This window comes from Pseudorca crassidens, chromosome 16, assembly GCF_039906515.1.
Source record: "Pseudorca crassidens isolate mPseCra1 chromosome 16, mPseCra1.hap1, whole genome shotgun sequence".
Classification (NCBI taxonomy): domain Eukaryota; kingdom Metazoa; phylum Chordata; class Mammalia; order Artiodactyla; family Delphinidae; genus Pseudorca; species Pseudorca crassidens.
In genome coordinates this window covers 4566407-4594381 of record NC_090311.1, presented here as the reverse complement: position 1 = coordinate 4594381, position 27975 = coordinate 4566407, and the positions used below count along the sequence as shown (strand labels likewise).

General features: G+C 46.1%; 1 protein-coding gene across 3 annotated transcripts; it reads right to left on the bottom strand.

Moving 5' to 3' along the window:
• Positions 1-358: 358 nt before the first annotated feature.
• On the bottom strand, positions 359-27814 carry MKI67 (marker of proliferation Ki-67). Of its 3 annotated transcripts, none has more exons than XM_067709049.1 (15): positions 27593-27814; positions 27011-27200; positions 23935-24013; positions 23728-23843; positions 20569-20635; positions 18614-18659; positions 17097-18179; positions 15628-15803; positions 12368-12689; positions 12157-12278; positions 11878-12049; positions 9882-10037; positions 4389-8938; positions 3058-3501; positions 359-1789 (listed from the first exon to the last, which is right to left on the bottom strand). In XM_067709049.1, exons 2-15 carry the CDS (start codon positions 27100-27102, stop codon positions 1724-1726), a joined length of 7491 nt encoding a protein of 2496 aa, XP_067565150.1. In that variant the 5' UTR covers positions 27103-27200; positions 27593-27814; the 3' UTR covers positions 359-1723. The 3 variants fall into 3 exon arrangements, with proteins under 3 accessions (XP_067565150.1, XP_067565152.1, XP_067565151.1); XM_067709051.1 differs by having other exon boundaries at positions 17097-18167; XM_067709050.1 differs by lacking the exon at positions 27593-27814 and adding an exon at positions 27339-27502.
• Between the last annotated feature and the right edge of the window lie 161 nt (positions 27815-27975).

The following is a 27975-nucleotide window of genomic DNA, read 5'->3' as shown; positions in this document are numbered from 1 at the left end:
CATAATTATTACTTAATGTGAAGTGTTGGCAGAACAACTTAATCGTAGAAAATTCCTGTTTTACAATTTCTTGAATCTTGCCTACCTAAATGACACATGTGTGACTCACACCTTCAAATAGAGTGCCTCTTCTAATGAGGGTTGCGTTTCCTAAAATACTCTCCCTTCTGCTCACCAGCATCCCACCCCTCTTCCTGGCCCAGCTCTTTGAATGTCCCCTCCCTGCTTCATCCTCAACCCTCCTACCTCCATCTGTCACTCACCCTCCCTTAAGATTTCAGACAACACTGTCTAAAACTGTATTATAGCAGCCAAAATAGCAAAAGCAAATACCACTGACTCAGCAGACACGCCTGGATTCATGCATTCGTTCAGCAAACATTTATTGTTATGTGGACCTGGATCCATGCCAGACACGGGGGTTACAAGAGTAGACAGACAGGGGCACCAATGTTACAGTTCACACTCTAGGGGACAGCGACCTTTTCTTATCTTCCATCCTTACCTCCACCTGGCAAGGTAGGTGAATGGGGAGGACAGGTGACTGGAGGGAAGGTGTGCTCATTTCTGATTTAGGGAACACAAAGGGACAGGAGGACAAAGCGGAACAGCAGTGTGACGGAGGCTCTGAAACTGAAGAAAGACGGAAGTCCAGGCTTGAAACGAGATGTAGGAGCCATGGGCTCCCATATTAAGTGACTCAGAAATGGTGGGGGAAGAGCCTCATGCTCTGTGGCTGTCAGATGGCCACTCTCTTGGGGGAAACGTTCGGGTTTGTGTTGCTCCGTCCAAGGTGACCTGCTGGGGACTAAGACAGGCCAACAGGTGTGGTCAGAGAAAACAGGTGAGAGCAGATTTGCAGAAAGCTCAGAATATGCAGATGACATGAAAGCTCAGAGGGGTGCTACAGTTTGGAATTGAGGGGCACCCTGGCCGATGGCCCTAAGATTGAGTGGGGCGATGACTTCTCAGAATGAAAGCAGTCCTAGTTTAGACAAAGATGCTCAACGTGGAAAAGGCAAGCTACCCGTCATTCCTCAAAGTCTCGTTACCCTGAAAATGGCATCGCAAACTGTCCTCCACATCACACACTTATTCCCTTAAGTGGTCAGGACACCAAGGAGAGGACAGTCCTGTGCAGATGACCCACAGCCCTAGTGCCTGGACCCGAGGTCTCCCCAGTGTAAAGGTACACCTTGTAACTTTCATTTTTCTCTTCCTATACCCACTCATTCATATTTCCAGAATGCCTGCCTGGTGTTGGGGGTGCAGGACAGAAGCCCCGCCTTTCACATTTGGATGGAGGAGGTATGTACATGAAGGACACAGACACACACGGAAACATTTACAACACAGCATGGTAAGTGCCTGAGCCCACGGCCAATGGGGGCTGACCGTGGAAGTCACAAACTCCAGGGCTTCATCTCGCCAAGTTGAAGGCCACACCTTGGCAAACCGCCCCCCCCGCCCCTGCCCCCCACCCACCCAAGCTTTATTTTTTTTTCAGTTTAGGAGACCCAGCAGTCTCCTTCATAACCTCCACATGGAGGTTTTGAATAAACTATTCAGAGTCAGAAAATTCCAAGCTTTCTTCCCTTAAACCTGCCCTCCCTTCCAGATAGCATTATTTACAGAATTCACTATAAAATGTACGGCAAATATTGTACTACAACTTATCGCTAAACTAAATTCATTACATGTTTTTCCCTTTTAAGCTTCTTGGCTATGTATCTTCACTGTCGCGATGACTTCTGGTTCTTATTTTCTTGACACCCACATTGTCATTTTCCTGTTTGGGAACAAAAGTATAACTCTTAAGTAATTTAAAAGAACAATTTTTGTAACCGACTGTGCAAAAACCCCGATCCTTTCTAGGTGTGATGCAGGCCTTTAGTACTAGAAAATTAATCTTGAGGTTGGAAATAAACTTTAAGATAGAGCCTGTGAAAGTTGCCTTAAACTGTTTTTACTATTTAATTTTTTAAAGTTAAATACTGTGTCCTTTGATAGAAAGGTTTGTAAGCTATTTTTAAGTTCATACATCATAAAAGGAGAAAGAAAATTTCCACACAAATACATACATTTTCACTAATTTTCATAAGTACCATTCAGAAAAAGTGAATTCAAAGGTATAATCAGGCTGAAATATTTTTTTTCTTTTATACACAAAGACAATTATTTAAGACCTTTATTAACAGGTGCTTGCAGTTGGTTGACTGTTTTGAAAAAAATCAAGCTGTAAACTTTTATTACAAATAAAAAATGAGGTTCTTAAAAATCTCAACTTGACCAGATGTGAAACAAATTAAAAACCAGAAGACCCAAAAGGTTTCGGCCTGGTTTTCTTCTCAGACCAAAATCTTTTGGGTCTTCTAAACAACTGAGGTGTTTGAAGGGGACCACCCCTCAATGCTACGTGAGTGTCAGCGGAGAGCACGTTTGGGACGGGACAAAGGACACCAGACTGCCTCCCGGGTGGGAGCTCTGAACAGTGCTACCCACCTAAACACACCTCCACCTGCTCTTCATCCCAGCTTTCCAAAGGGACGCCTTCGAAATCAGGCGTTACCCCTCTGGAAGTTTCATTCAATCTCTAACCAGGGACTGAAGACAGCTGCCTGGAATCTTAATACAGGGTATGCAACGAGCAGTCAGAAAATACTAACTGGATAAATCCCTTTTCCTTCCTTTTTTAAAAAGTTTTTGGCCACGGCAAGCAGGATCTTAGTTCCCTGACCAGCGACTGAACCTGAGCCCCCTGCAGTGGAAGCTCGGAGTCTTAACCCCTGGACCGCCAGGGAAGTCCCATCCCTTGCTTTTCCTGAATGACGACTTTATAATGTGAATTTACTTTTCAAAGTGGAATTCCCAAGCCAGATACACCTGAATATAGAGACACAAACTGTGGCTTAGATTCATGCCTCTTACATTAGTCCAACCGGGAGCTGGTGGCGTGTTATTACATATCATGTGTTGTGTCTGCTCTAGCAACATGGGGCAAAAATCATAGTGAAACATTCTATGCACTTAAAAAAAGAGAAACAGGAAATCACTTGCCTTTTGGAGGCTATTGGCACATCTCCTGGCACCCCGGGTTACTCTCTGCTCGGATCCACTCTCCGAAGTGTTTCCTCGAGGGCGGAGAGTAATCTTCCTGGATCTCAAACCCTTGAAGTCTGAATATTCCGTTACTTCTTTCTCTTCCTGCTTCTTCACGGGGATTTCCACCCTTTCCTGCCTTGCTGTCTCCTCTGTTGCATCAGGCAAAGCCTTCTGATTCTGCTTCCCAGATCTCAAGGGCCTCCTTCTGTCTTGAACTTTGCCCCCAGAGGTAGGATTCTCGGCTGCATCTTCTGGACTTTGTAGCTTCATCTCTTGGGAGGTCTCCATGGACTTCTTTTCACTTCTCTTTATTTTCATCTTTCCTGCTGATATAAGAGACCCAGGTCTTTGCTCCTCTATATTCGTTTTAGTGGGGCGCCTGGTACGCAGGGACATTCCCTAAAAAAATTCAAAAGACATCCCCAAAACGTCAAGAATGAGGAATACAAATCTTAAAACTCCACATGGAGAAAATCATTCGAAAGTGAACTCAAAGGGGGATTAATTGGAAAATTTTCCATTGGTTCATTTTCTAAGATGCCAGTAATCTAATCGAGTCAAGGGAGTGACTGTCACTTTGTTCCAATGGAGGAATCACCATTTCTACTGATAAACCATAAGTAAGGAATTCAGTATAAATTCCAATCACAATGTCTGAATGTCATATACGTCAGTCTGATTATAACAAGCGTTAAAAGGGTATTCCAGGAGAATGCCCCATTATTCAGGTAGTAAATGAATTCCTAATCCTTTAACAATCATTGATAGAGCAGGACAGGAAAATCTCAATTTCTGGAATCGAATTTACAAGCTTCTCTATCTGACAACCCTGACAGTTAAGGTCTTCCCAAGACACACGCCCCGTGTAAATTGTTCTAATTGTTTCAATACTGATGCAGATAGTACTTCTACCCAGCACTCCAGGTCTCGGTGTCTGAAACAAGGCAGGGCTGAATTGCCCACTTTTTCTCGGCACAAAGTTCCACACCTTTGAAGATGAACACAACTCAGTCACTTCCCGAGAAGTTCTTGGCAAAATGTGTAATAATAATTTTGACCAGTTATTTTCCCAAATTAGCCTATTCTCTCTAGAAATCCCCAAAGGATGCTTTACGAAGGTCTGCAGTTACTCACTGTGCTGAATGCAGACCCCGTGGGGAAAGGGTACCCACACATACATTTGCGTTATGTACAATTTATAGCAAACGTTATACCAGAATGGAGAGCATCCACCCAAGATGACATGGTACGATTACATCACATGATGACATCACACCACCCATTACCTTATTTGGAGTGTCTTCTCCTTGTGGATCCGTAGCTTTAGTTTTCATGTCATTGTTGGGCAGGTTTCCCACAGGTTTAGTCCTTTGTGCCAAAATCCTCAGACTTCTCTTCTTCACTCCCGAGGGTTTGGGGGGCTCCCGTCTCTCCCTGGGGGCTGTCCTCTGCTTCTTCTGGAGGGGCTTCTCTTCCTCAGGGTCCTGTGCAGCCATCGTGGGGCATAGCCTCTTCCTGCCCACAACCCTTGCATCTTCTCCCAGTTTGCTCTTGGGGGACGGGGAGATGCAGCTCTCACCTGGTGATTGTACAGGGTCTCTGCTGCCCACAAGGTCTCCCATGAACCTTACTTTAGGGGCCCTGAGGACTCTTCGGGATATTTCTACAGGTCTTCTTCTGTCCGCTGTTTGCTTTGGGGCTCTCTTAACTGCAGAAGCATCGTTTCCCAGTTCACTGGCCTGATCTGGCTTTTGGAAGAGCTCTTGGAAACTGGCCGGATCTTCCAGGGGTTGGGATTTTTCCTTAAATGTTCTTCGCCGACTCTTGACACAAATTACATTTCCTGCTGAGTCCGGGTTCTGCCTTGAAGTTTCCTTAAACTCTTTGGTATTGTTCTCATCACCTTCTGGTTCTCTGTGCATGGTTTCCCCTGCTGTTGGGATGGGCTCTCTGAGTACTGAGAGCTCTTCTAGGGCTACTTTTCCCAGTGGTGACTTGAGCCGTCTCCTCCTACTTGCTGGCCTAGTGACTGGTCCGGCTGGCGGAGATTGGCAGGGCACTGCAGTGATTTTAACGTCACTCACCGGTTCTTTGGCCTGACCTGGCTTTTGGAAGAGCTCTTTGAAACTGCACGAGTCTTCCACGGGTTGGGTCTTTTCCTTAAATGTTCTTAGCCGACGCTTGATGCCAATTACATTTTCTGCAGGGTTGAGTCTCTGCCTTGAAGTTTCCTTAATCACTTTGCTGTCTTTTTCATCACATACAGGCTCTCTCTGCGTATCCCCTGGTGTCTGTGTGGGCTTCCTGGGCGCTGAGGGCTCTTCTGCATCCTCTTTCCCTGGTGGTGACTTGAACCGTCTCTTTCTACCTGTTCGCCTGGTGACCGGTTCTACTGCTGGGGATTTATAGGGTATTGTGGTGGTTTTCTCATTAGTCATTTTTTCCTCTGCATGATCTGGGGTTTGGAAGAGCTCTTTGAAGCCAGCCAGGTCTTCTAGACATTGGACCTTTTCCTTGGGTGTCCTTGGCGGCCTCTTGCTTCCGTTTATATTTTCTGCTGAGTCTAGTTTCTGCTTTGGAGTTTCCTTAGATAATTTGATGCTTTTATCACCATCCGCTCGTTCTCTGCCTGAATGCCTGGCTCCCCCTGGTGTCTGTGTGGGCTTCCTGGGCGCTGAGAGCTCTTCTGCATCCACTTTCCCTGGTGGTGACTTGAATCGTCTCTTTCTACCTGTTCGCCTGGTGACTGGTTCTACTGCTGGAGATGTATAGGGTATTGTGGTGGTTTTCTCATTAGTCATTTGTTCCTCTGCATGATCTGGGGTTTGGAAGAGCTCTTTGAAGCCAGCCAGGTCTTCCAGGGGCGGGGCCTTTTCCTTGGGTGTCCTTAGCCGCCTCTTGCTTCCAATTACATTTTCTGCAGGGTCCAGCCTTTCTTCTGGAGCTTCCTGAGACACCGCAATGCCTCCGTCACCACCCTCTGGTTCTCTGTGTGAGTGTGTGGGCTTCCTGAGAGCTGAGAGGTCTTCCTGCACAGCCACTCTCTGGGAAGGTGTCTTGAGATGTCTGGTCATGCTGGTTGATGTGACAACTGGTTCTGGTGGTGGAGATCGGCAGAGCATTTTGGGGGTTCTGTCCTTAGTCATTGGTTCCTTGGCTTGATGTGGGGTTTGGAAGAGCTCTTTGAAGCCAGCCAGGTCTTCCAGGGGTGGGGCCGTTTTCCTTGGTGTTCTCGGCCGCCTCTTGCTTCTAGTTACATTTTCTGCAGGGTCCAGTTTCTCTGCTGGAGCTTCCCGAGACACTGCAATGCCTCTGGCAGCACCCTCTGGTTCTCTGTGTGAGTGTGTGGTTTCCCCTGGTGTTTGTTGAGGCTTCCTGAGAGCTGAGACGTCTTCCTGCACATCCACTTTCTGGGAAGGTGTCTTGAGACGTCCCTTTCTACTTGGTGTGTTGGCTGGTTCTGGTTGTGGAGATTGACGAGGTATGTTGGTGGGTCTGTCATCAGTCGTTGGTTCCTTGGCATGATCTGGGGTTTGGAAGAGCTCTTTGAGGCCAGCCAGGTCTTCCAGCGGTGGGGCCTTTCCCTTGGGTGTCCTTGGCCGCCTCTTACTTCCATTTACATTTTCTGATGAGTCCAGTTTCTGATGTGGAGTTTCCTGAAACAATTTGATGCTTTTATCATCATCTACTGGTTCTCCCTCTGAGTGCCCAGTTTCCCCTGGTGTCTGTGTCATTCTGCATGCTGAGAGCTCTGTCTCTACATCTGCTTTCCCCAGAGGTGTCTTGAGCCATCTCTTCCTATTGGTAGGTGTGACAATTAGCTGTGGTTGGGAGGACATGCAGAGCGTTTGGGGAGTTTTGACAACAGCCCTTGGTTCCTTGGCATGATCTGGGGTTTGGAAGAGCTCTTTGAAGCCAGCCAGGTCTTCCAGGGGTGGGGCCTTTTCCTTGGGTGTCCTTAGCCGCCTCTTGCTTCCAATTACATTTTCTGCAGGGTCCAGCCTTTCTTCTGGAGCTTCCTGAGACACCGCAATGCCTCCGTCATCACCCTCTGGTTCTCTGTGTGAGTGTGTGGGCTTCCTGAGAGCTGAGGGGTCTTCCTGCACAGCCACTCTCTGGGAAGGTGTCTTGAGACGTCTGGTCATGCTGGTTGATGTGACAACTGGTTCTGGTGGTGGAGATCGGCAGAGCATTTTGGGGGTTCTGCCCTCAGTCACTGGTTCCTTGGCTTGATGTGGGGTTTGGAAGAGCTCTTTGAAGCCAGCCAAGTCTTCCAGGGGTGAGGCCTTTTCCTTGGGTGTCCTTGGCTGCCTCTTGCTTCCAGTTGCATCTTTTACAGGGTTGAGTTTTTCTCCTGGAGCTTCCTGAGACACCACAATGCCTCCGTCACCACCCTCTGGTTCTCTGTGTGAGTGTGTGGGCTTCCTGAGAGCTGAGACATCTTCCTGCACAGCCACTTTCTGGGAAGGTGTCTTGAGACGTCCCTTTCTACTTGGTGTGCTGATTGGTTCTAGTTGTGGAGACTGGCAGAGCATTTTGAAGATTTTGTCAGCACTCATTGGTTCTACTGTGTGATTTGGTGTTTGGAAGAGCTCTTTGAAGCCAACCAGGTCTTCCAGGGGTGGGGCCTTTTCCTTGGGTGTCCTTAGCCGCCTCTTGCTTCCAATTACATTTTCTGCAGGGCCCAGCTTTCCTCCTGGAGCTTCCTGAGACACTGCAGTGCCTCCGTCACCACCCTCTGGTTCTCTGTGTGAGTGTGTGGGCTTCCTGAGAGCCGAGACATTTTCCTGCACATACACTTCCTGGGAAAGTGTCTGGAGGCATCTCTTGCTACTTGTTGGCATGTTGACTGCTTCTGCTGGTGGAGATTTATAGGGTATTGTGGTAGGTGTGTCATCAGTCATTGGTTGCTTTGCATGATCTGGGGTTTGGAAGAGCTCTTTGAAGCCAGCCAGGTCTTCCAGGGGTGGGGCCTTTCCCTTGGGTGTCCTTGGCCGCCTCTTACTTCCAGCTACATTTTCTGCAGGGTCCGGTTTCTGCTTTGGAGTTTCCTGAAACAATTTGATGCATTTATCATCACCTGGTTCTCTGTGCCTGGGCATAGTTTTCCCAGGTGTCTGTGTGAGTTTTCCGAGGGCTGAGGCATCTTCTACATCCGCTTTCCAGGCAGGTGTCTTGAGCTGTGTGTTTGTCCTGGTGGGCGTGCCGACTGTTCCTGATCTGGGAGATTTACAGAGCATTTTTGTGGCTCTGTTCTCTGCATCCACTGCTTCCTTGGCATGAGCTGGGGTCTGTAGGAGACTTGGGATGTCCAGCTGGTCTTCCTCAGACTGTGTCTCCTGCAAGCTCCCGAGGGCGGTCAGGTCTGCTGCTACCTCACACCTCAGCTCTGAGGCTCTCCTTGGTCCCCTCACGGCTACCGTGTGTTTGGAATTCCCTTTTGACCCCATGTGCTCTGTCCGCGCTTCGCTCTCCTTCGCGTCTCCCTCCAGCTTCTGCTCTGGCTGTGGTGCTTTCCTCAGACATCTTCCCAAGACGTTCTCAAGAGCGTCAGGTTTTGGGCCTTCGTTTTTACACTCTACACCTGGTGCCTGTGAGCTTCTGAGCTCCATGGACCTTCTCAACTTCTTTGCACTTGATGTTGTCTTTGGTGTCATTGCCTCAGACACTGGAGTTTCCATCTCAGCACCTGCTGTTTTATACACGTTCCTGGGAGTTTTCGTAATACTTTCATCTATTTTAATTTTAATACTCTGGCGTCTTAAGGCAGGGCTTGCAGAACTTTGATCAGACAGCTCTTTCGGTGCATCTTGAGTCCCGGGGGACACATTCTGTCCTATAAGAAATTAAAACATGCATGATGAGTAGATTCTGTGCACCGTGCGCCAATGTGGTGTTTTAGCCTCACGAGGTATTTAAGAGCCAATAAACCAGCCTCCCATCCATCTCAGGATACGAGGCTGCCTACGTGGCCATAAATCTGCCTGACATGAACCACACACAATTAAGAACAATGTTTTTGGGTGACACAGAGGGGGGTCATGCATAGGCAGTGGTAAGGGTCTATGGGGATCGGATAAAAGAAAAACATTCCTTAGGCTGCCAGCCAGGTCTCAGTGAGCTGAACACACACATTTTTTTCATCAAACGTGAGAAACGGCTGTTTCATCTGCTGGACCACCAATGCAATAATATGGGTTATACTTAGTGCGCTAAGGGTCCATGTTACACGGGAAACATCAATTCTTTAGCAACAGGAAGCATCTTGAGTGTAGCACACTGTCCCTCTATGACAGAAACTCGGTGACCCGTGTGAATGAGAGAGAGACAGACGCACATCTCACTCTCACCCTGCGGCAGGTGCCCAACCAGAGATTAACAGGAGTACCTGTGTGGTGCACACCTGCTGCCTTTCTCTTTGGTAATTGACAGCACTCTCACATTTGAGTAATTTACATATAAGTATGATGAGAGATCATTACACTTTCCTGCTTGTCAGCCTCTTCACTTATGCTAAATGAAGAAGGCCACGTGTACACCCGTAGTTTACGGTTAGTAAACAGGCATGTGCCTTTCCATGCAAGTCTCTGAAAGCCAGTGCTACTTCAGCTGCTGATAGAAACCTCCCCTAAGAACAATGGGACAGGGAAGCTGGACATGGTACTTTATCAGGAATATCTGTCATAGTGAAATAATACAGTAGCTGTTGTGAAAAAAGAAGACCATCTACAGTTTCCACTGAAAAGATCAAAGTGCCAGGGGAAAAAAAGGAAACCCACCAGAATTTTCTGAAGCACACAGCAGAGGTTTTCCTCCTGAATGAGGTACTGGAAGCTCTTCTCCAAGCAAATCCTCTGAATTTGAAAAAGTGGAGGGACACAGGCTCATCCTTTGTGGTTTCTCTTTCACTGGAGTCTTGAACATCTCAGGCAGCCCTGTTACATGAAAATAGTGGAAAAACAGTTAACAGACTGCTCATACCTGCAAATCAGCATGCCTGTCCTCACGTACAACAGAGGAGATGTCGGAAGGCAAACAACAGATCACTCCCTAGAACTTCCGGGAGACAGGGTCTCACAGGAGAGGTTGATGCATCAGCTGTGAACCCATATTTTGAAGAGGGCAATGGCAAGTTAGACTCATATGTGGCCTCTTCTCTGGCCTTCCTCTTGGAAAGAATGTAATGAAGGAAGTTGATGTCCACCCTCTTCTAGAGTGAACTCCAGCTGCGAGCATTGGCCAGAGGACAGAGGCTGCCCTCCAGGGTCCCTCTCCATGCATCCCCAAATCCAGGGCCCTCAGGCTCCTTCGATAAGTCCTAGGTTATGCACTACAAGAGTTTATGTACAAATAAAATGTCCAAATGTTAAAAGTGAGATAGGACTGCCCATTTTTAGTATGGTCAAGTACTAATATCACCATCTTTTCATTTTAACACCAAAAGGTAGTACCAACATAATCTCAGAAAACAAACAAGCAAACCCATCCAGTTCGCTAAAGGGAAGACTTAAGTTTCTCAAACTCTCATTCTCCTCCTGTTCTCCTTACTTTTCTCATTCTGACATCAATGGACCAAAACAGACCAGCAGCTGACTCTCTCAGTCTGGCAGCCGTCTGCAAATTGTGTTTGGGAAGCCTGTTCTGAAGGCACCCAAGCCAGGCAGCTCACTTAAAAAGCTCATTCCTCCTCCACCGTTCAGGCCTTACTTAAAATATCCAAGATTTAATATTTCATCACATATTAATGTTTTGTCATAAAAGTACTCACACCGAGGGGTGGCCTTTGTTGAGTGTCTAGAAAAATGTTTTGAAGGAAGGCTGAAAAAATTTACCATCCCAGGTACTCTTTAAACTTCTACTTATCTTATAAATATTTTTGAGAATTTGCCTTCAATGCTTCGTAACATATATAGTAGTACACTCACACGTGTGCGTAATTTACAAGCATACACAGATATCTGCGTATTGGGCGGTATAAGCTCAAATTGTTTTTTACCCATGGAGCATGCTATCAGAACTCTGGCTATCACTGTTCTACATTTTTATAGTTTGCTTTTAAAAAGCTAATAAATATGTTGATCCAAATGTGATTCTAATTGGAGAGTATCTTGCATAGGTTTTATAAGTGGTACAACAATTCTCCCATCTTAAAATCCGCCAGGAAATAAAAACTAGGTTCCACCTAATGGATTCAAGTGTCACCTCCCTCCATAGGTGCTCAGAATGGAAACCACTGGTCAAACGACGTAGCAGAAAATCCCAAACCCAGGGTCCTGCCGTGGTTCTAATCCAGTACAAGTGTCAGCAGCTCACATCACACTTTTACTGAAAATAGCAATACTGGCTCAACTATGAATGGCTCAGAGAAGCCTCTGTTTCATGAACCAGCTAAGCTACACGGAAGGAAAAGAAATCTTGAAACAAAACATCACTCAAACCAATTGCTCCGACTCTGGCAATTATAAGAGCAAGCCTGCTTTTTCACCATAAAGCCGCTGCCAACGTCGTATACCCGTGCTGCTCTCCCAGGTAAAGATGTGCATTTCCTGCCATACCTGCTTCCTACAGGCCACGTGACTCCAAATCGTCAGGGACCCGGCCTTGTTCTCCAGTCCAGCACCCTGTTCCTTGAATATCATGACCCTCCGAGTTGACTAGATTGTTTATCCTCCTGTCCCACGCACAGCAGATAAACAAACGTGACACCAACCCATGTGGACCCACGCAGGAGGATGAAAGCGTTCTGGTTCCTAAGAGCCATGGCTATGCTTTTACCTGAAAGATCTTCACTAAAGTCCATTGGTTTGTTGACCACGAAGTTGTTCAGCATCCTGTAGGGCCGAGCTGGCCCGTTCACTTTCTCGATGTGAGCTTTCCCTATTATTATGGTACAGGGAGAGTTTGCGTGGCCTGTGCTAAATTGATTGTGAACGATGCCAGTCAGCTTCTGGAAAACAATCAGGAAGTCAATAAAGCGTCAAAGCCTCAATCCACACTTAATGTATCCCTTAATCATATTATGTATCAAAGAGCAATTCACATTGGAACACCTACCTTCGGGGTATTATTGGTTCTTCTTTGCCTCTTGCTCAGGGGTCGTGGAGGTCCACGTTGAACAGCTCTGGTCTGGGTCTGCTTGGTACCAAGTTTTACCACGTCTGCCCACGATTTTGCCACTGTCACAGGGAAAAGATGTTGAGACTTTTCAAAACCGGCACTAACGAGAAAATCAACCTTGAAACCTATCTGCTGATACAACACTAACCAACTAAATTGGCCTCAGAAGCGCCACTCCTTCTCTTGGAATAAATCATCTGTAAGATGCCATGCTGGCTTCGATCCACGGAAGCTCTCTTGGAGGGCAGGTTGCTACTTTTTCTCCGTCCTCTCTTGGGAATATCTGTCTGATGTGGAGATTTGCTGTCGCTGGAGATGGAAGACGCCTTGGGTAAGCTATGGCATTGGCCAGGCGCGTCTGGAGAAGCGGGAGCAGCGTTAGGAGCTGGAGGCCTCACAAACGCATCCTGCGCAGTCGCCTGCAGACAGACTTCTGAAGAATCTTCTTTCCCTGACGGCTGAGGCTGCTCCTGACAAGATTTAAATGTGCATAAGAAACCTCACCACAAATATAAGAAACCTCACCACAAATATAACTTCTCTGTAGGCTCAAGATGACGGAGTAGGACGTGTGCTCAATCCCTCTTGTGCGAGCACTGGAATCACAACTAACTGCTGAACAATCATCGACAGGAAGACACTGGAACTCACCCAAAAAGACACCCCACATCCAAAGACAAAGGAGAAGCCACAGTGAGACGGTAGGAGGGGCGCAATTCCAATAAAATCAAATCCCATAACCGCTGGGTGGGTGACTCACAAACTGGACAACACTAATACCACAGAAGTCCACCCACTGGAGTGAAGGTTCTGAGCCCCACATCAGGCTTCCCAACCTGAGGGTCCAGCAACGGGAGGAGGAATTCCCAGAGAATCAGACTTTGAAGGCTAGCAGGAGTTGATTGCAGGACTTCGACAGGACTGGGGGAAACAGAGACTCCACTCTTAGAGGGCACACACAAAGTAGTGTGTGCATCGGGACCCAGGCAAAGGAGCAGTGACCCCATAGGAGACTGAACCAGACCTTCCTGCTGGTGTTGGAGGGTCTCCTGCAGAGGGGGGTGGGGGGGTGGCTGTGGTTCACCAAGGGACAAGGACACTGGGAGCAGAAGTTCTGCGAAGTACTCCTTGGCGTGAGCCCCCCCAGAGTCCCCTATTAGCCGCACCAAAGAGCCTGGGTAGGCTCCAGTGTTGGGTCGCCTCAGGCCAAACAACCAGCAGGGAGGGAACCCAGCCCCGCCCATCAGCAGACAATCGGATTAAAGTTTTACTGAGCTCTGCCCACCAGAGCAACAGTCAGATCTACCCACCACCAGTCCCTTCCATCAGGAAGCTTGCACAAGCCTCTCAGATAGCCTCATCCACCAGAAGGCAGACAGCAGAAGCAAGACGAACTACCATCCTGCAGCCTGTGGAACAAAAACCACATTCACAGAAAGACAGACAAGATGAAAAGGCAGAGGGCTACGTACCAGATGAAGGAACAAGAAAAAACCCCAGGAAAACAACTAAGTGAAGTGGAGATAGGCAACGTTCCAGAAAAGGAATTCAGAATAATGACAGTGAAGATGATCCAGGACCTGGGAAAAAGAATGGAGGCAAAGATTGAGAAGATGCAAGAAATATTTAACAAAGACCTAGAAGAATTAAAGAACAAACAAACAGAGATGAACAATACAATAACTGAAATGAAAAATACACTTGAAGGAATCAATAGCAGAATAACTGATGCAGAAGAACAGATAAGTGACCTGGAAGACAGAATGGTGTAATTCACTGCCGCGGAACAGAATAAAGAAAAAAGAATGAAAACAAATGAAGACAGCCTAAGAGACCTCTGGGACAGCATTAAATGCCAACAACATTCGCACTATAGGGGTCCCAGAAGGAGAAGAGAGAGAGAAAGGAACAGAGAAAATATTTGAAGAAATTATAGTCGAAAACTTCCCTAACATGGAAAGGAAATAGCCACCCAAGTCCAGGAAGCACAGAGTCCCATACAGGATAAACCCAAGGAGAAACACACAGAGACACATAGTAATCAAACTGGCAAAAATTAAAGACAAAGAAAAATTACTGAAAGCAACAAGGGAAAAACGACAAATAACATACAAGGGAACTCCCATAAGGTTAACAGCTGATTTCTCAGCAGAAACTCTGCAAGCCAGAAGGGAGTGGCATGATATACTTAAAGTGATGAAAGGGAAGAAACTACAACCAAGATCACTCTACTTGGCAAGGATCTCATCCGGATTCGATAGAGAAAGCAAAAGCTTTAAAGACAAGCAAAAGCTAAGAGAATTCAGCACCACCAGGCTTTCTATTTATTTTATATTGGAGTATAGGTGATTAACGATGTTGTGTTAGTGTCAGGTGTACAGCAAAGTGATTCAGTTATACATATACATGTATCTATTCTTTTTCAAATTCTTTTCCCATTTAGGTTATTACAGAATATTGAGCAGAGTTCCCTGTGCTATACAGCAGGTCCTTGTTGGTTATCTATTTTAAATATAGCCGTGTGTACGTGTCAATCCCAAACTGTTTAAATCTGGAAGCACCAAACGTTTCAACCAGTGTCTGTCAAGTATATGGTAGAGATGGGAGTCTACGTCTCTCACTTAAAAAAAAAAAAAAAAAAAAGTGGCGGGGGGAAGAAAACACCAAACAAATCTTAATTGGGGTATTTCAGGTGGAAAGATGAAAGGAACTTCCTCATGAGTGACGCTCTTATCTAAGTCCAAGGAAACACCGTCCGTGGGAATTTAACCACCTTTGATCTGCATGGAAAGACAGCCACTCACTTCCGGGAGCCCATATAAAAGGGAAGGAAAGGAGACATACCTCACACGCCTGTTAGTGTGAAAGGAAATTAAAGGCTTCCCAAGCCCTCTGATGAAGGCGAGCTGGGGGCCAACACCTTTCTAGAGATCTAAGGTCACAGCCTAGGGTAGGTGATGAAAAATTGTAAAGAGCTGATGATGAAAATCATGGGTGTGCTGCCATCCAAGATTTTTCTTTTCACCTTGTAATTCTAAAAGGGAAAAACACCAAAACCTTACGGTTCTGTGTCGTGATGCCTCCAGATTCTTTCCAAATGTATAGACTATAACCCTAGCATGACCACCTGGCCCTGCAAGTGTGGTCAGCAGGAGGCCTCTGCAGAGAAGGAAAGTCCTGAGGACCCACCTGTGCTCAGTCACCCTCGGGCCATGGTTAGGAACCCAGGTGCTCAGTTCCCAACACCCACATGAATGAGCTCTCACAGAGACTTTTATATTTTTACTTTGTTATTAGAAAGAAAAAGGTGTTCATTGTCATTCTACTAGTGTGAGGGGTTGGAAAGAATATGGACCAAGGATGTGTGCTATCATCAGACCCGAAGCAGGGACCAGTGGGTAAACTCACCTTGATGATTTTCTTCAGGACGGTTGGCGTGTGGGTGACCAGAGACCTTCTTTGCTTTGGTGTCTCTCCTCTTTTGAGAGGTGTGTTAGGAGGTAAGTTTTCATCGAATAATTCAGGTCTCAGGCGACCACCAAAGGAGACCCGCCTCCTCTTCAGGGACACCCCATCCATCTTATCTAGAGGAACGGGTACAGACGTGGAGAGGGCAAAGGAGAACAGTACCATAGGTATGACTTGTTTCCATTCTACCATTGAAGACAAACTTACTGTAAATTCACTGAAACCTGGCACCTCACACACCTTTACTCTCTTGTGATGTTGACGAAGGTGATGCTGCTTCAAGAGCTCAGGAAAGATCCAGGACAAACCACTAAATGCCAAGTCCCAACCTGACAGGACAAGGACTTTCTTTAAACATTGACAAGTCCTGTGCGGACAGAGCTTAATAAAGGGAGTGGCCTGGAGCAGTGGCTCCCACTTCGGAGCAGGGGGATGAAGGGGATGAGGCTTCAGCAGTGGCCTGAGAAAGCTTTTCCAAGAGACTCACACTTGGGTCTCAGACCTACCCAGCGAGTAGAATTCGAGCTGGAAACCTCTCCTGGTGATATTGACAGATGGGCAATTCACGCGTCCCAAGCCCCACTATCCATCTTTGCAAACCACTTGTCAACATAAACCCTTGCCTGAGTGAGGCGCCCCGTTTGTAAGACTTGTGGGGACTCCGTGACTGATGTGCGTGGGTCTGCTTTCAGAGCCGCACACCCCTGCCCTGGGGGCTCCCTGCAGAAGCAGAGCTGACAGGGCACAGCATCGGAACACCTGGGGGCCCCCGAGGAGCGTGGGAGGCCCTGGAGCTACCACGCCTGCTCCACAGGTCACATCTCTGCCACCCATGGGGTGCCATTAGGTTACTGGTTTCCCCGTTTGCAAAAGGAAGATAACAAAACTCCTGTCCCGTGGGCCCTCCTGCTGCCAGAAGAGAGGATGGGAAATGAGTGTCTGAAAGGCACGTAAAAGAACACCTGGCACGTAGACCCATGGGGACGGGGCAGGTGTGTTTTAAGGGCCACCCCACATGAAAAGAGTTCCAAGGGATTTCCACTGACTTATTCTAGAGGATCAAACTCATAGGATAAAAGAGCTTATAGTTCAGAATTAAACTCCTGTGAAAAGCAATTATGCTTATGCTTATTCTCCTTTGTTCTGCGGTAGACAGAAGAATCAGATATGCTTTGGAACCAGCTTATCTCCTTGGACCCCCGCTAATTCTCCCCTAATAACCAGCACTGCTCTGGTTGGTTGGTTATCTGGGTCTTCATGCAAATCTATGAGTAGATGATGAATATGGGCCTTTATGTGACTCACAGAGCTCATCATTCGTGAATGAAGGAAGGTCCCACTAATTCATACCTAGACATAAGGTAGGAGTAAACCTGGGGGGGAATACATTTACAGTTAAATAAACTTACTCGTGGAATCGCCGAAGCTGCTGCCATCAGCCGAGCTAAGACCGGGTAACCCAGGGCTCACCGGATCCGCTGCCATGCCCAGCTTCTCAGGCTTGTTGAGAAAATCGCTTTGAATCTTCCTTTCAACTTGAGGGACCAATGGAGCTGAAATTGTCTGATGCAGAATCTCTGTTTCTGTTGTCAGATCGTCAGCATTTGTAGGATTCCTCTTCCTCTTTCCGGGGCAAAGTTTTTCTGGTGTATTTCCAAAACTCTCAACTTTAACGGGCGTTTGAATACTAGGTAAGAACTTCCGAGGACGAAACGTGTTAATATCTGCCCTGGAGCCTTCACTTTGATCTAGGTTCAGGGACGCACCACCATTGACAACACTCAGGTCTTCACTCCGCCCACTCCGTGAGGGACTTTGTTGTGAATATGGTTCGGGGGTCGTGGTTTGCAGCGTCTCTATCTCTGTGCAGACGCTGCTGGGACTCCTGGTCTCCTTGGGCGTCTGAAATGGCTCATCACTCCTCTTCCCCTCAGTCTGGCTACTTCCTTGTTCTCCTGAAGCAGGGTCTGCCTTAATTTGGGGGCTTTGGCCCGATTTGGGTCTGGATTTAAGTGAGACCAGAGTCTTGCTCTGTAAAGCACCAGTGCTTTCTTTTCCTGGTGTGCAATGACTCTGTGATCCTGATTTTCTGCGATTCTGAAGAACATTGACTTTTCCTGATTTCACATCTAACTCCACCTTCATTGACTCATAAAGCTTCCTAAAGGGAGACTCATTTTGGTCACGCTCCTTAAGACACTTTCTAGAGGAAAAAGCCTTCAGTTCTCCATTACTGATCCCGAATGTTACACTGGAACCTTCTTGAGAATCCCCAGCAGTGGGAGCTGTTGCATTTCTGCCATTATCTCCAGAACGTTCTGAGGAATGAACGCTGTTAGGTGTCTTCCCAGCAACAGGATCTTCTGAGCCACCTGAGACCATACCAGCTCCTGTGACATTCTTCCCATGCACCACAGGCCTTCCGGAAGCAGCGTCTTCCGTGAATTTTGAACGGGCACTGGAATCTTGAACTTTTCCATCTTGACAATGAGTTATGAAATAAGAAGCAGAAATTCGAGAGTTTCTCAGTGATTAACATGGGCAATATTCACATTTTAAAATTATTTCAAATTGTCTTAAAAACCTAGCTTTCCACTTAGCCTACAAATTTCTTAATGTCCAAAATGTATTCTAATGGTGTTCTGGTACTAGTTCCATGATGAAAATAAATAAATCACTTTAGCCTCTTATACCTCCTATAACCAACAGGAGACATCCAATGCTATCAATCTGCTCAGAATTAGGGGCAACAACTGAGCATGACAGTTCGTCTCTACATGGACCCTCCAACAAGCATATGGAGCCCATACATCACTTGTGAGAAAAGTTAACTCACGTGTCTGCCTATGTCTGTCCCTTCCTTGCCACAAAGCTACATAGAGAACAGATCTTACAGGATCCCAGACAAAACCAAAAATCTACTAACCAAGGTTGGAAGGGAAGCTAGATCTTGAGACCCGACGCGAAGGCTCCTGTGAATTGGCAGATAAGAACAGCAATTTAGATGCCTTTTCAAATACCGACAGTCACATTTACTAAAATGTTCTTCCTTTGATGACCTTCTCTACCCAAATGTTCTTAGAGAACTTTCAGCGACTTTGAGAAACGAGCCCAAGACATTGGGCTGGTACTCATAACACAAGCATTTCTCAGTTGATTTTTTGAAAATATAGTAATAGAATAAGAAACAAACTTGAAGATTAAAATTGCTTAAATTGAACGGCAGTGACTTTTTATAACTTCCTTGAACTTCTATGAAAGAAGAATCAAAGCTAAAAGTAAACATCATCCACTCAGTATCTGGGAACCTACCAAGGGCACAGAATTATTGACTTTACACTGTTCTATCAGAAGTTGGCTAAAGGGCCCGTGGGTGAAGTGGGGCTCCACTTAGCATGTGTGCTCATTGCTGGCAGGTACTAAGGGTTTATCTGAAAGCCCAGAAGTTAAGGCAAAAGCGAAAACAATGCACCCAGAGGCCCTGTACCCTCAGAGCACGGGGCTGGGGTGCAGCCCTCCTGCTGGGCCACCTTCACATTCCTTCCCAGGCAGCTTTTTAGAGGGTAAGGAACAACTACAGAATAACACAGATGTAAGATATAAAAGTCCAATATTGTTTCAAAGGAGGAAAAATAATATCTTCTGAATTATTAGGGGTGGAAATCACAAAATATATCCAAAGGCAAATACTTTAACTTCTTTCTTTAATCAATTTCCGATATCTTGGTATTGAATACGCTGCTTCTCAAACTTCCCATGTGAGGGCTCGGTTTCTAACTTCCAATCTGAGGTTGACAAAAGGAATCATATGACTGAACAATAAAAATGAATTAAAATTTAAAACTGTGTGCAAAATACAAGCCCATATTTTTTGTACTATAATATCCAATAGCCATAAAAATCACTGTCAAATAACATGTTCTAAGTATTCAACTTCAATATTTACTTTATCACAATCCAGATAACGAACAGGTCATAGACCACTGGGACCTCTTATCTAACCCATAGTCCAGCTTTTTGGTTGGGTTCCTTATACCTACTAACGAGTTAGAAGCGGCGTTGGTTGGTGGGTGGGATACCTCAAAAGCTAGCTTTCCCCCAAAGCTGATGAGCAGGGTTGACATTAAAGTTAGTCCTCTGGGGAAGCAAGGGCACATGGCAGGAGCAGGGAACTTCAAATGCAGAGCCCACTGCTGATTTCAGGAGTATCTGTGCTAAGACTCTTAAGCCAGGGAATTCCAACCTGGTCAGAAGAGAATAGCTTGAGTAGCTTCATAAAAAGTAAGAAGGATAGGAAGTCTCAGGAGTAACCCAGAACCTTCTAAGTCCTGCTAAATCTCCCAGGATGGGCCCAGACTGCATTTTAATAAGGTGGGTCGTTTGGAATACGTTTTCTCCACGGATAGACACAGGGCAGTAACTCTCCTCCAGTGTCGCGGGTCATGTCTGTCAAAACTGGGAAGCATCATTGGTACCTACAGCTCTGATGTGATTATTCTGGATGAATAAAGACCAATGAGTACAATGGGACAAAAAATGAGCCTCCAGATCATGTGGTTCTGGAATCTGAGTGGTTCTGGAACCCTGCGTCAGGGTTGCCCTAACCAAAGGTTTGCAAAATCATATTGCGAGTTACTTTAGGAGACTTTGGGCCCAAAGTGTAACACCTGGTGCTCTCATTTTGAATGAAAGAGGAAGGATAGTTCAAATTATCTTGATATATCTAAGTTCACCTTGTTTTACTACCTTAGCGACATTTTCCTACTATAACTGGTAAGTCGTTCTCCCTTGTGAGAAATCAGTGTCAAAGTGCATATAAATGACTTCATATCATCATGCAACAGAATCAGAGCCCAAAGTTCCATAATATCCCCCCATCACCTGTTCCCATCTTTGTCCTGGAAATTCAGGTGACTTGCTTCCATTCTGATGACTTTCATTTTCATACCTGAAGTGCACAGAATGACAGGCATATATTCAGATTAAAGATTTGTAACCAATGATAAAACTTCCACATCTGACTAATGTCCAAGGAGCAAGGAACAAAGATCAGGTTTTACTCAAGACATTACCGTATTCATGGAAAGAAATCAGGAAAGTGTTTTTATGCTAAAAACTTAGGTAAATTGGTTTCTTCTGGAACACCACGGTCAGAGGTTGGGACCAGATTAAATTTCTGAACCCTGACTAGGCTGTAAGATTCAACAACTTCCCTGAGCACCTCCTGTGTTGGAACCAACTGCACAAGAGAGCAAAACCTGGTGTCTGCTAGTTTTTGTTCGTGGAAATCATCTGATGGCTTGGAAGGTCAACCAAGAAGCTGGTTGGCATCTGACACCTTTATCACTCTGTGATGTCATTCACCACAGGGTAACCACAGAGCTCTACTTTAAGACCACTATGATCTTTTCAGCTTTCCACTTACTCCATCTGTATCTGAACAAAGACAGGCACATTTTAGGAAGACGCAAAGATATTTAGCAAGAGACATGGTTGTTCTAACAGACCTCAGGTATCCATTCACAGAAACTTTTATAACACATACTGAACTCTGGTACCTCGGTGAGACAGCCTGATTCGAATTTAGATGCCATCTACGTAAGCTCTGAAGCAGCCAGTCGTCTGGAACTGTTTCTCATGGTACCAGAGTTCTGAATCAAGCCCTTCTTCCTATGACCCATGTCCTAGTCTTTGTTGGAGGTATTCTGTCATCTCAACTAATCTTAATTTGAGCAGCATCTCATTTGGGGGACATACTTCTGCTCTCCATTCCTCATCAAATATTTCCTGCCTAGAAATAATATTTATTTCTCTATCTAATAAAAAATACCCTTTAAAAATGAAGGCAAATTCACAAAAAGCACAGAAAAAGAAACGACCAGGATATTCAAATTAGAAAATATCTATTTAATACAAATGAAAGCAGTAATGGCGTTCCATTGGCAGAATGGATGACAAAAACGATCCAACTACATCTGCCTACGAGAGACACAATTTAGAGTCAAAGACACAAATAGAATGAAAGGATAATGATGGGAAAAGATATACCATGCAAACAGTAACCAGAAGAGAGGTGGAGAGGCTGTACCAATACCAGACAAAATAGACTGTAAGATAAAAATTATTCAGAGACACTGCACATGTTATAATGATAAAAGGGTCAATCCCTCAAGATCAACCAGTTATAGACAAAAGTGCACCTAACAGCTGGTTCCAAAAGGTCATCTAAACCTTAAGGATTATGAAAGTTGAAAGCAATGTGATTAAAAAAAAAAAACAACAACAACTATAGTATGAAATCTCTCATCAAAAGCATTACTAAGGGCTTCCCTGGTGGCGCCGTGGTTGAGAGTCTGCCTGCCGATGCAGGGGACACGGGTTCATGCCCCAGTCCGGGAAGATCCCACATGCCGCGGAGCGGCTGGGCCCGTGAGCCATGGCCGCTGAGCCTGCGCGTCCGGAGCCTGTGCTCCGCAGCGGGAGAGGCCACAACAGTGAGAGGCCCGCGTACAGCAAAAAAAAAAAAAAAAAAAAAAAAGCATTACTAAACGTACAGGACATTTCAGAATGATACATGATACAGCTTCATCCACACCAAGAGGAGATGACTCTTAATTTAAACCCATAGTATGGCCTCAAAATATCGGACGCAAAAAACTGACAAAGGTAAAAAACAAAGAGAAAAAAAAACTTCAATGCGTGATTTCAGCTTACCTGTCCAGGTAACTAAGAATCAGGGGAAAAATTTACTAGGATTCTAGAGTCAGGAATTAGAATCTGAGGGACCTACGCAGACAGAGCACTCCACGCAGCAGCTGTGGAACACACATTTTTCCAAACACCCAGGACAGATTAGTAAAAATGTAACCATATCTGATCATAAAAAGCAAGCTCTGACTCATTTCAGAAACTGGCAATTACTCAAATGTCCATCCAGAATGAATTAATTGCGTATGTAACTGTGGATCTTATTTCAGTGAAATCCTTAAGCAGCGAGAGGAACAAACTGGGATGAATCCATCCATCCCAATCCAGGCTATGAATCCCACAACCGTAAAAGCAGAACTCAGTTACTACTTTATGGAGTTTAACAAAGGCAGACAAAACCATAGCAGTTAGAGATGCATGCTTAGGTAGTAGAACTCTAAAGACTTTCATGCTATCAGAAAAGCCACATTAGTGGTTTACTTGGTGCGGGGAAGAAGTAATGATTAGAAGATGCATGAAAGAAACTTCCGGAAATGCTCTGTTTATGACTTGGGTGATGTATTAGTTCTATAACAAAATGTCACACCCTGGGTGGCTTAAACAAGAGAAATTTATTTTCTCACAGTTCCAGAGGCTGGAAGTCCAAGATCAAGGTGTCGGCAGGGTTGGCTTCCCTGGGGCCTCTCTCCTGGGCTCTGGCCGCCCTCTGCTGCCTCTTGGCACAGTCATCACTCTGAACACCTCCTTCCCTGGCTTCTGTGTCCTAATCTCCTCTTCTTATAAGGACACCACTCGGATTGAATTAGGACCCAGCCTAATGGCCTCATTTTAACTTAATCATCTCTTTCAAGGTCCTATTTCCAAAGAGAGCCACGTTCCGGGGAGCTGGGGGTGGGGGTCAGGACTTCAACTTGGGAATTTAGGGAGAGCACAGTTCGGTCCGTGACGGGCGATTATCACAAGGCTGCTCACTTCATGGTAAGCTGGGCCATACATCTCGTTTTGTAACTTTCTCTATGAGGGTATTTTACTTTAAAATAAAAAAAATAAAATGAATGCAGTTTCACAACACTTACAACCAAATGAACCTCCTTTGGGGCCTGGCCACCTTGGCATAGTTACGTGCTCTCTAATCTTTGAGCTGGAGCACACAATAAACCTCACCTGCCATTCCTTCTAGATCCGTATGAATTTAGATAAAGACTGTGTTGGGAATGGCAACCTCAAACATGTTGACATTCACCCGCATTACAGAAGGATCACTGATGGACTGTGAGGCTAGTTTTTGGTGGATCAGAAGGTCTATTTCTTTTTAGCCCATTTCTTACCTACCTGAAAGACCGATCAACAACAGTTATCACGTCTCCATGTTTTAGCTGTACAGGTTTATCAAAAGTAGATCCATTTACTCGTGTTGGATTTGTGGAACTGAAATTAAACAATATTGCCTACAAGTAGAAAAGAGAGGAAACCATGTAAACTAATAAATGGATAAAAAGTGAAAAGTTTTAAAAAACAGACTTCCAAAAACCCGCTCACCTCCTGTCCATTGATTTCAATTTTGCAGTGTTGTTTGGACACTACGGGAAGCTGTATACGAATGTCACACTCGATACTCCTTAATTCAAAAGAATAAAGACTTTTTAGGTTGCTGCAATTTAAAAAACTTACATCAGTGATTCAAAATAAAACAGCATCTGACACTATGTTTTTTTTTTTTTTTTTTTTTTTTTGCGGTACGCGGGCCTATCACTGTTGTGGCCTCTCCCGTTGCGGAGCACAGTCTCCGGACGCGCAGGCTCAGCAGCCATGGCCCACGGGCCCAGCCGCTCCGCGGCATGTGGGATCTTCCCGGAGCAGGGCACGAACCCATGTCCCCTGCATCGGCAGACGGACTCTCAACCACTGCGCCACCTGGGAAGCCCCTGACACTATGTTTGATCTGTAAATGTAATGACATAAAGGAAAGACAAACTGGGCAATGTAAATGATCTTTGCATTTTGCCCCCAATTTTTATAAGTATTGTATAAGCAACTATTTTAAATCATTAAAACTTAAGAGTACTTAAAAATAATTATAATGGAAAATATTAGAATACAAAATTGAATTGCCTTTCACTAAAATATCTATGCTTATAAGATCCAACTAAAGGAGTACTTTACATCAGTTTGGAGAATACTTATCGTTTGTACTCTGTGCTTTTTTCTTTTTTCCTATAAAAAAGGTTTATGTATGTTTATTGGTAATGCTATGTATGTTTCAAGGTTTAATCAACACCTAAAGTGCTGTTATTTCATGCAAGGACCTCTCCATGTCTCAGTTTCTTCATATACAAAGAGGACTCCATTGGCAAACATATCATGGTGTTCTTCAGAAAATTAAATGTTACTCATGTCTGTCATTTGCTTGGCACACAGTAAATGCTCATAACTTGTGAGCTTTTTATTGTTTTAAAACTATATTATTGGGACTTCCCTCGTGGTGCAGTGGTTAAGAATCCGCCTGCCAATGCAGGGGACATGGGTTTGAGCCCTGGTCCGGGAAGATCTCACATGCCAGGGAGCAACTAAGTCCATGTGCCACAACTACTGAGCCTGCGCTCTAGAGCCCGCGAGCCACAATTACTGAAGCCTGCACGCCTAGAGCCCGTGCTGCGCAACAAGAGAAGCCACCGCAATGAGAAGCCTGCGCACCTCAACAAAGAGTAGCCGCCACTCGCTGCAACTAGAGGAAGCCCGTGCGCAGCAACGAAGACCCAATGCAGCCAAAAATAAATAAATAAACTACACTATTAACTGACAGTCACAAGCCTCCTATCATTACAGACACTAATCTACAAGCAACTACAAATTATCTAGATGCAACCTGTCTTTTTACAGAAAACTAACATCAGTAGGAAGCAGCTGAAGGAAGAATTCCCAAACCTACACAGAAACTAATCAAAGACGCCCTTAGCAAGGCTCTTTGAGTCTCTGGTGTTCCTGTTACCATCCTGTGGTTTTACACGTTTGAACAGACCGTATGCCTCCTCTCTGTACTCAATACGAACCTCTGGAGTCTAAGAATATCCCTTCCTACCTGTACCATGACCAAACACTTACAAGTGGGTTTCTGGATTATAAAATCTCTCATAAAAATACACTTAATCACTACAATATGATAACAGAATTACTGCTATTTGGTACCAAAATGTTTTTTGTTTTTCCCTTTTGAAGAGAGTGGAAGCTATGGAAAGTGAACAGCTACTTTAAGCCAAAGAAGAGAATTTGATTTTTAGGTATCAGAACATCCCAGCAAGAGACAGAAAAAGACGATCTCATTAGAACTGAGAATCTGTTTGGCAGGAGATGGCCATCAGGAGACACTATAGATCAATGGTTCTTAACCCTGGTGCTGCTGACGCCTGGGGCCAGCTAGTTCTCTAATAGCGGGAGCTGTCCTGTGCATTGTAGGGTGTTTGGCAGCAACCCTGACCTCTGCTCCCTGAGGCCAGTGCTCTGTGCCTCCCACATTGTGACGTGAAAAAAATGTCTCCAGACTTTGCCAAATAGCTCCTGGGGGGCAATACGGCTCTCAGTTGATAACCACTGCCGCACACTGATTCCAAACTCAATTTCCCAGCTGATGTGATGACTGGACAACGGCCAGAGTGCTGAATAGTGATCACCTCTCATATGCCAGGCCCCACACCAGACACCGAGTACAGAATTATTAACTAGACAGTCCCTGTCCTTGGGGAGCTTCGTAGTGAGACAGGCAAGCCACAGCCTCATCACCATGTGTGGGGTTAGGAAAGACAAGAGCAGGGCTCAGTAAAGGCTCCTTCTCAGGTAACATGGACCCTGTCTCTGAAAGTTGTAAAGCAATCAGTACGTAGGAGGGTAGAGAAATTACAGAGGTGAAAGTTCGAACTGGCTAAAAGCACCAAGGGGAGAAAGAGCTTGAAGTGTGGTGGAACGTGGCAGGAGTGGGGCTGGTGGGAGGATGGGGTGTGGGGCAGAAGGGGGTCAGGGTTCCACCACACAGGGTTCCACGGGGGGGTAACTTATCCATCACATGTTAGAAAAGGAGAGGCGGTGTGATTAATGGTGCCTGTTACACAGGGACCAGAGTTACTGCCACCACCAACACCAAGGCAACAAGAGAAGTTCTCAAAATGCAACCAGAAGGACTTTCCTTCCCATTTCCATTTTTCCAAAAAGACCGACAAGCCATGCACAGATTCCTTCCTTCACTTGTTCAATAATATCCCCCAGCAGCCAAGGAATGCCCAGTTTGGAGAGATTTCAGATGAACACAATGGCTTTCTAGAGACAGTCTGAAGTGAAGCAGGATTTGAGAATCCTGTACATTTTTCTCCAGTTATATTTTTATCAAATCAATTTAAAATTTTTTCTTTGACTGGAAAAACACAACTATGTAAACATTGTCTTCGAATTCTATTTCATAATAAACAACCAGTAACAATGACAATACACAGGAAGTCCTGAGCACACTCGAGGGCTGCCTACTCCTGGAGCTGTGTATCTCGTCTGTTAATCTCTGGTTAGTAATATTGAGGGTTTTTTTTTTAAGCTAAATTGTCTAAATTGTCCGCGGGTGGGCAGGGCTCACCTTCCAAACAAGCAGGTATGAAGGCTCAGTGGAAAGTGGGGGCCGTCGACCCCGCTCCTTTTAATGGTAACAAGGCGTCTTGTAGAACCCATTTTCTAAACAGGAATTTTGACTATAATCCGTACCGGAAGGTCAGGCATCAAAAGGTTTGCTGAAGCCGACTTACAAGCAATCCTTTGACTACACGCCACTGACAAAATAACAAAAATAAAGCACACAGGGAGTGAGGGTTATTCTAAAGCAAAGAGTAAGAAGTTACTTGTAAGTGACCAACTGGGGTCGCGTGTACTATTCACCGCTGCCCCTGCCGCCCCGACCCACGCCTTACCTGACCCCGGTGGAAGCCCCAGCCAGGCCCGGGGCTGCCCCCACCACCCAGCGCCCTCCAGACACCTGCGTCCAGGACGCCGCCCGCCAGGCTCCTGGCTCCCGGGAGTTCCCACCGAGACCCCACGCCAGAGCCCAGGACGAGCCAGGCCAAGGCCACGCTCCGGCGCTGGTGTCCGCATAGCCCCGAGTGGTCCACGCGGCCTCCGCCCCTCCGGCTGCCCCCGCCCCCGAAGCTCCCCGGCCGCTGCTCACCCAGGACGAGTCTCCCGGGGCGACACCAGTGGTTCCGCCGCTCGTCGGCGAGCAACCCGAGTCCGCACCGGGAGGGGCCGGCGACGCGCCCACCTCCGCTGCAGGGACCGGGCCTCAGTCCTCTGGCCCGCCCCCACCTTCGCCGTGGCCCCAGTCCCCTCTCCTCCCGCCTTCGCCCTCGCCGGTGGCCCGCTGACCCTGCCCAGAGACGTCCCGGAGGTGCCCGGCGTTAGCGGCTCTGGCGCGGAAAGCCGCCGCCGCGCCCTCCAGATTCAAACGATAACCCCGATTCAAATTTGGCGCTAAGCGCTGCGATTGGGCGCAGGGGAGAGGAGGCAGACCAATGGGAAAGAAGAGGGCGGAGCAAGCGGGGACGGGCTCCG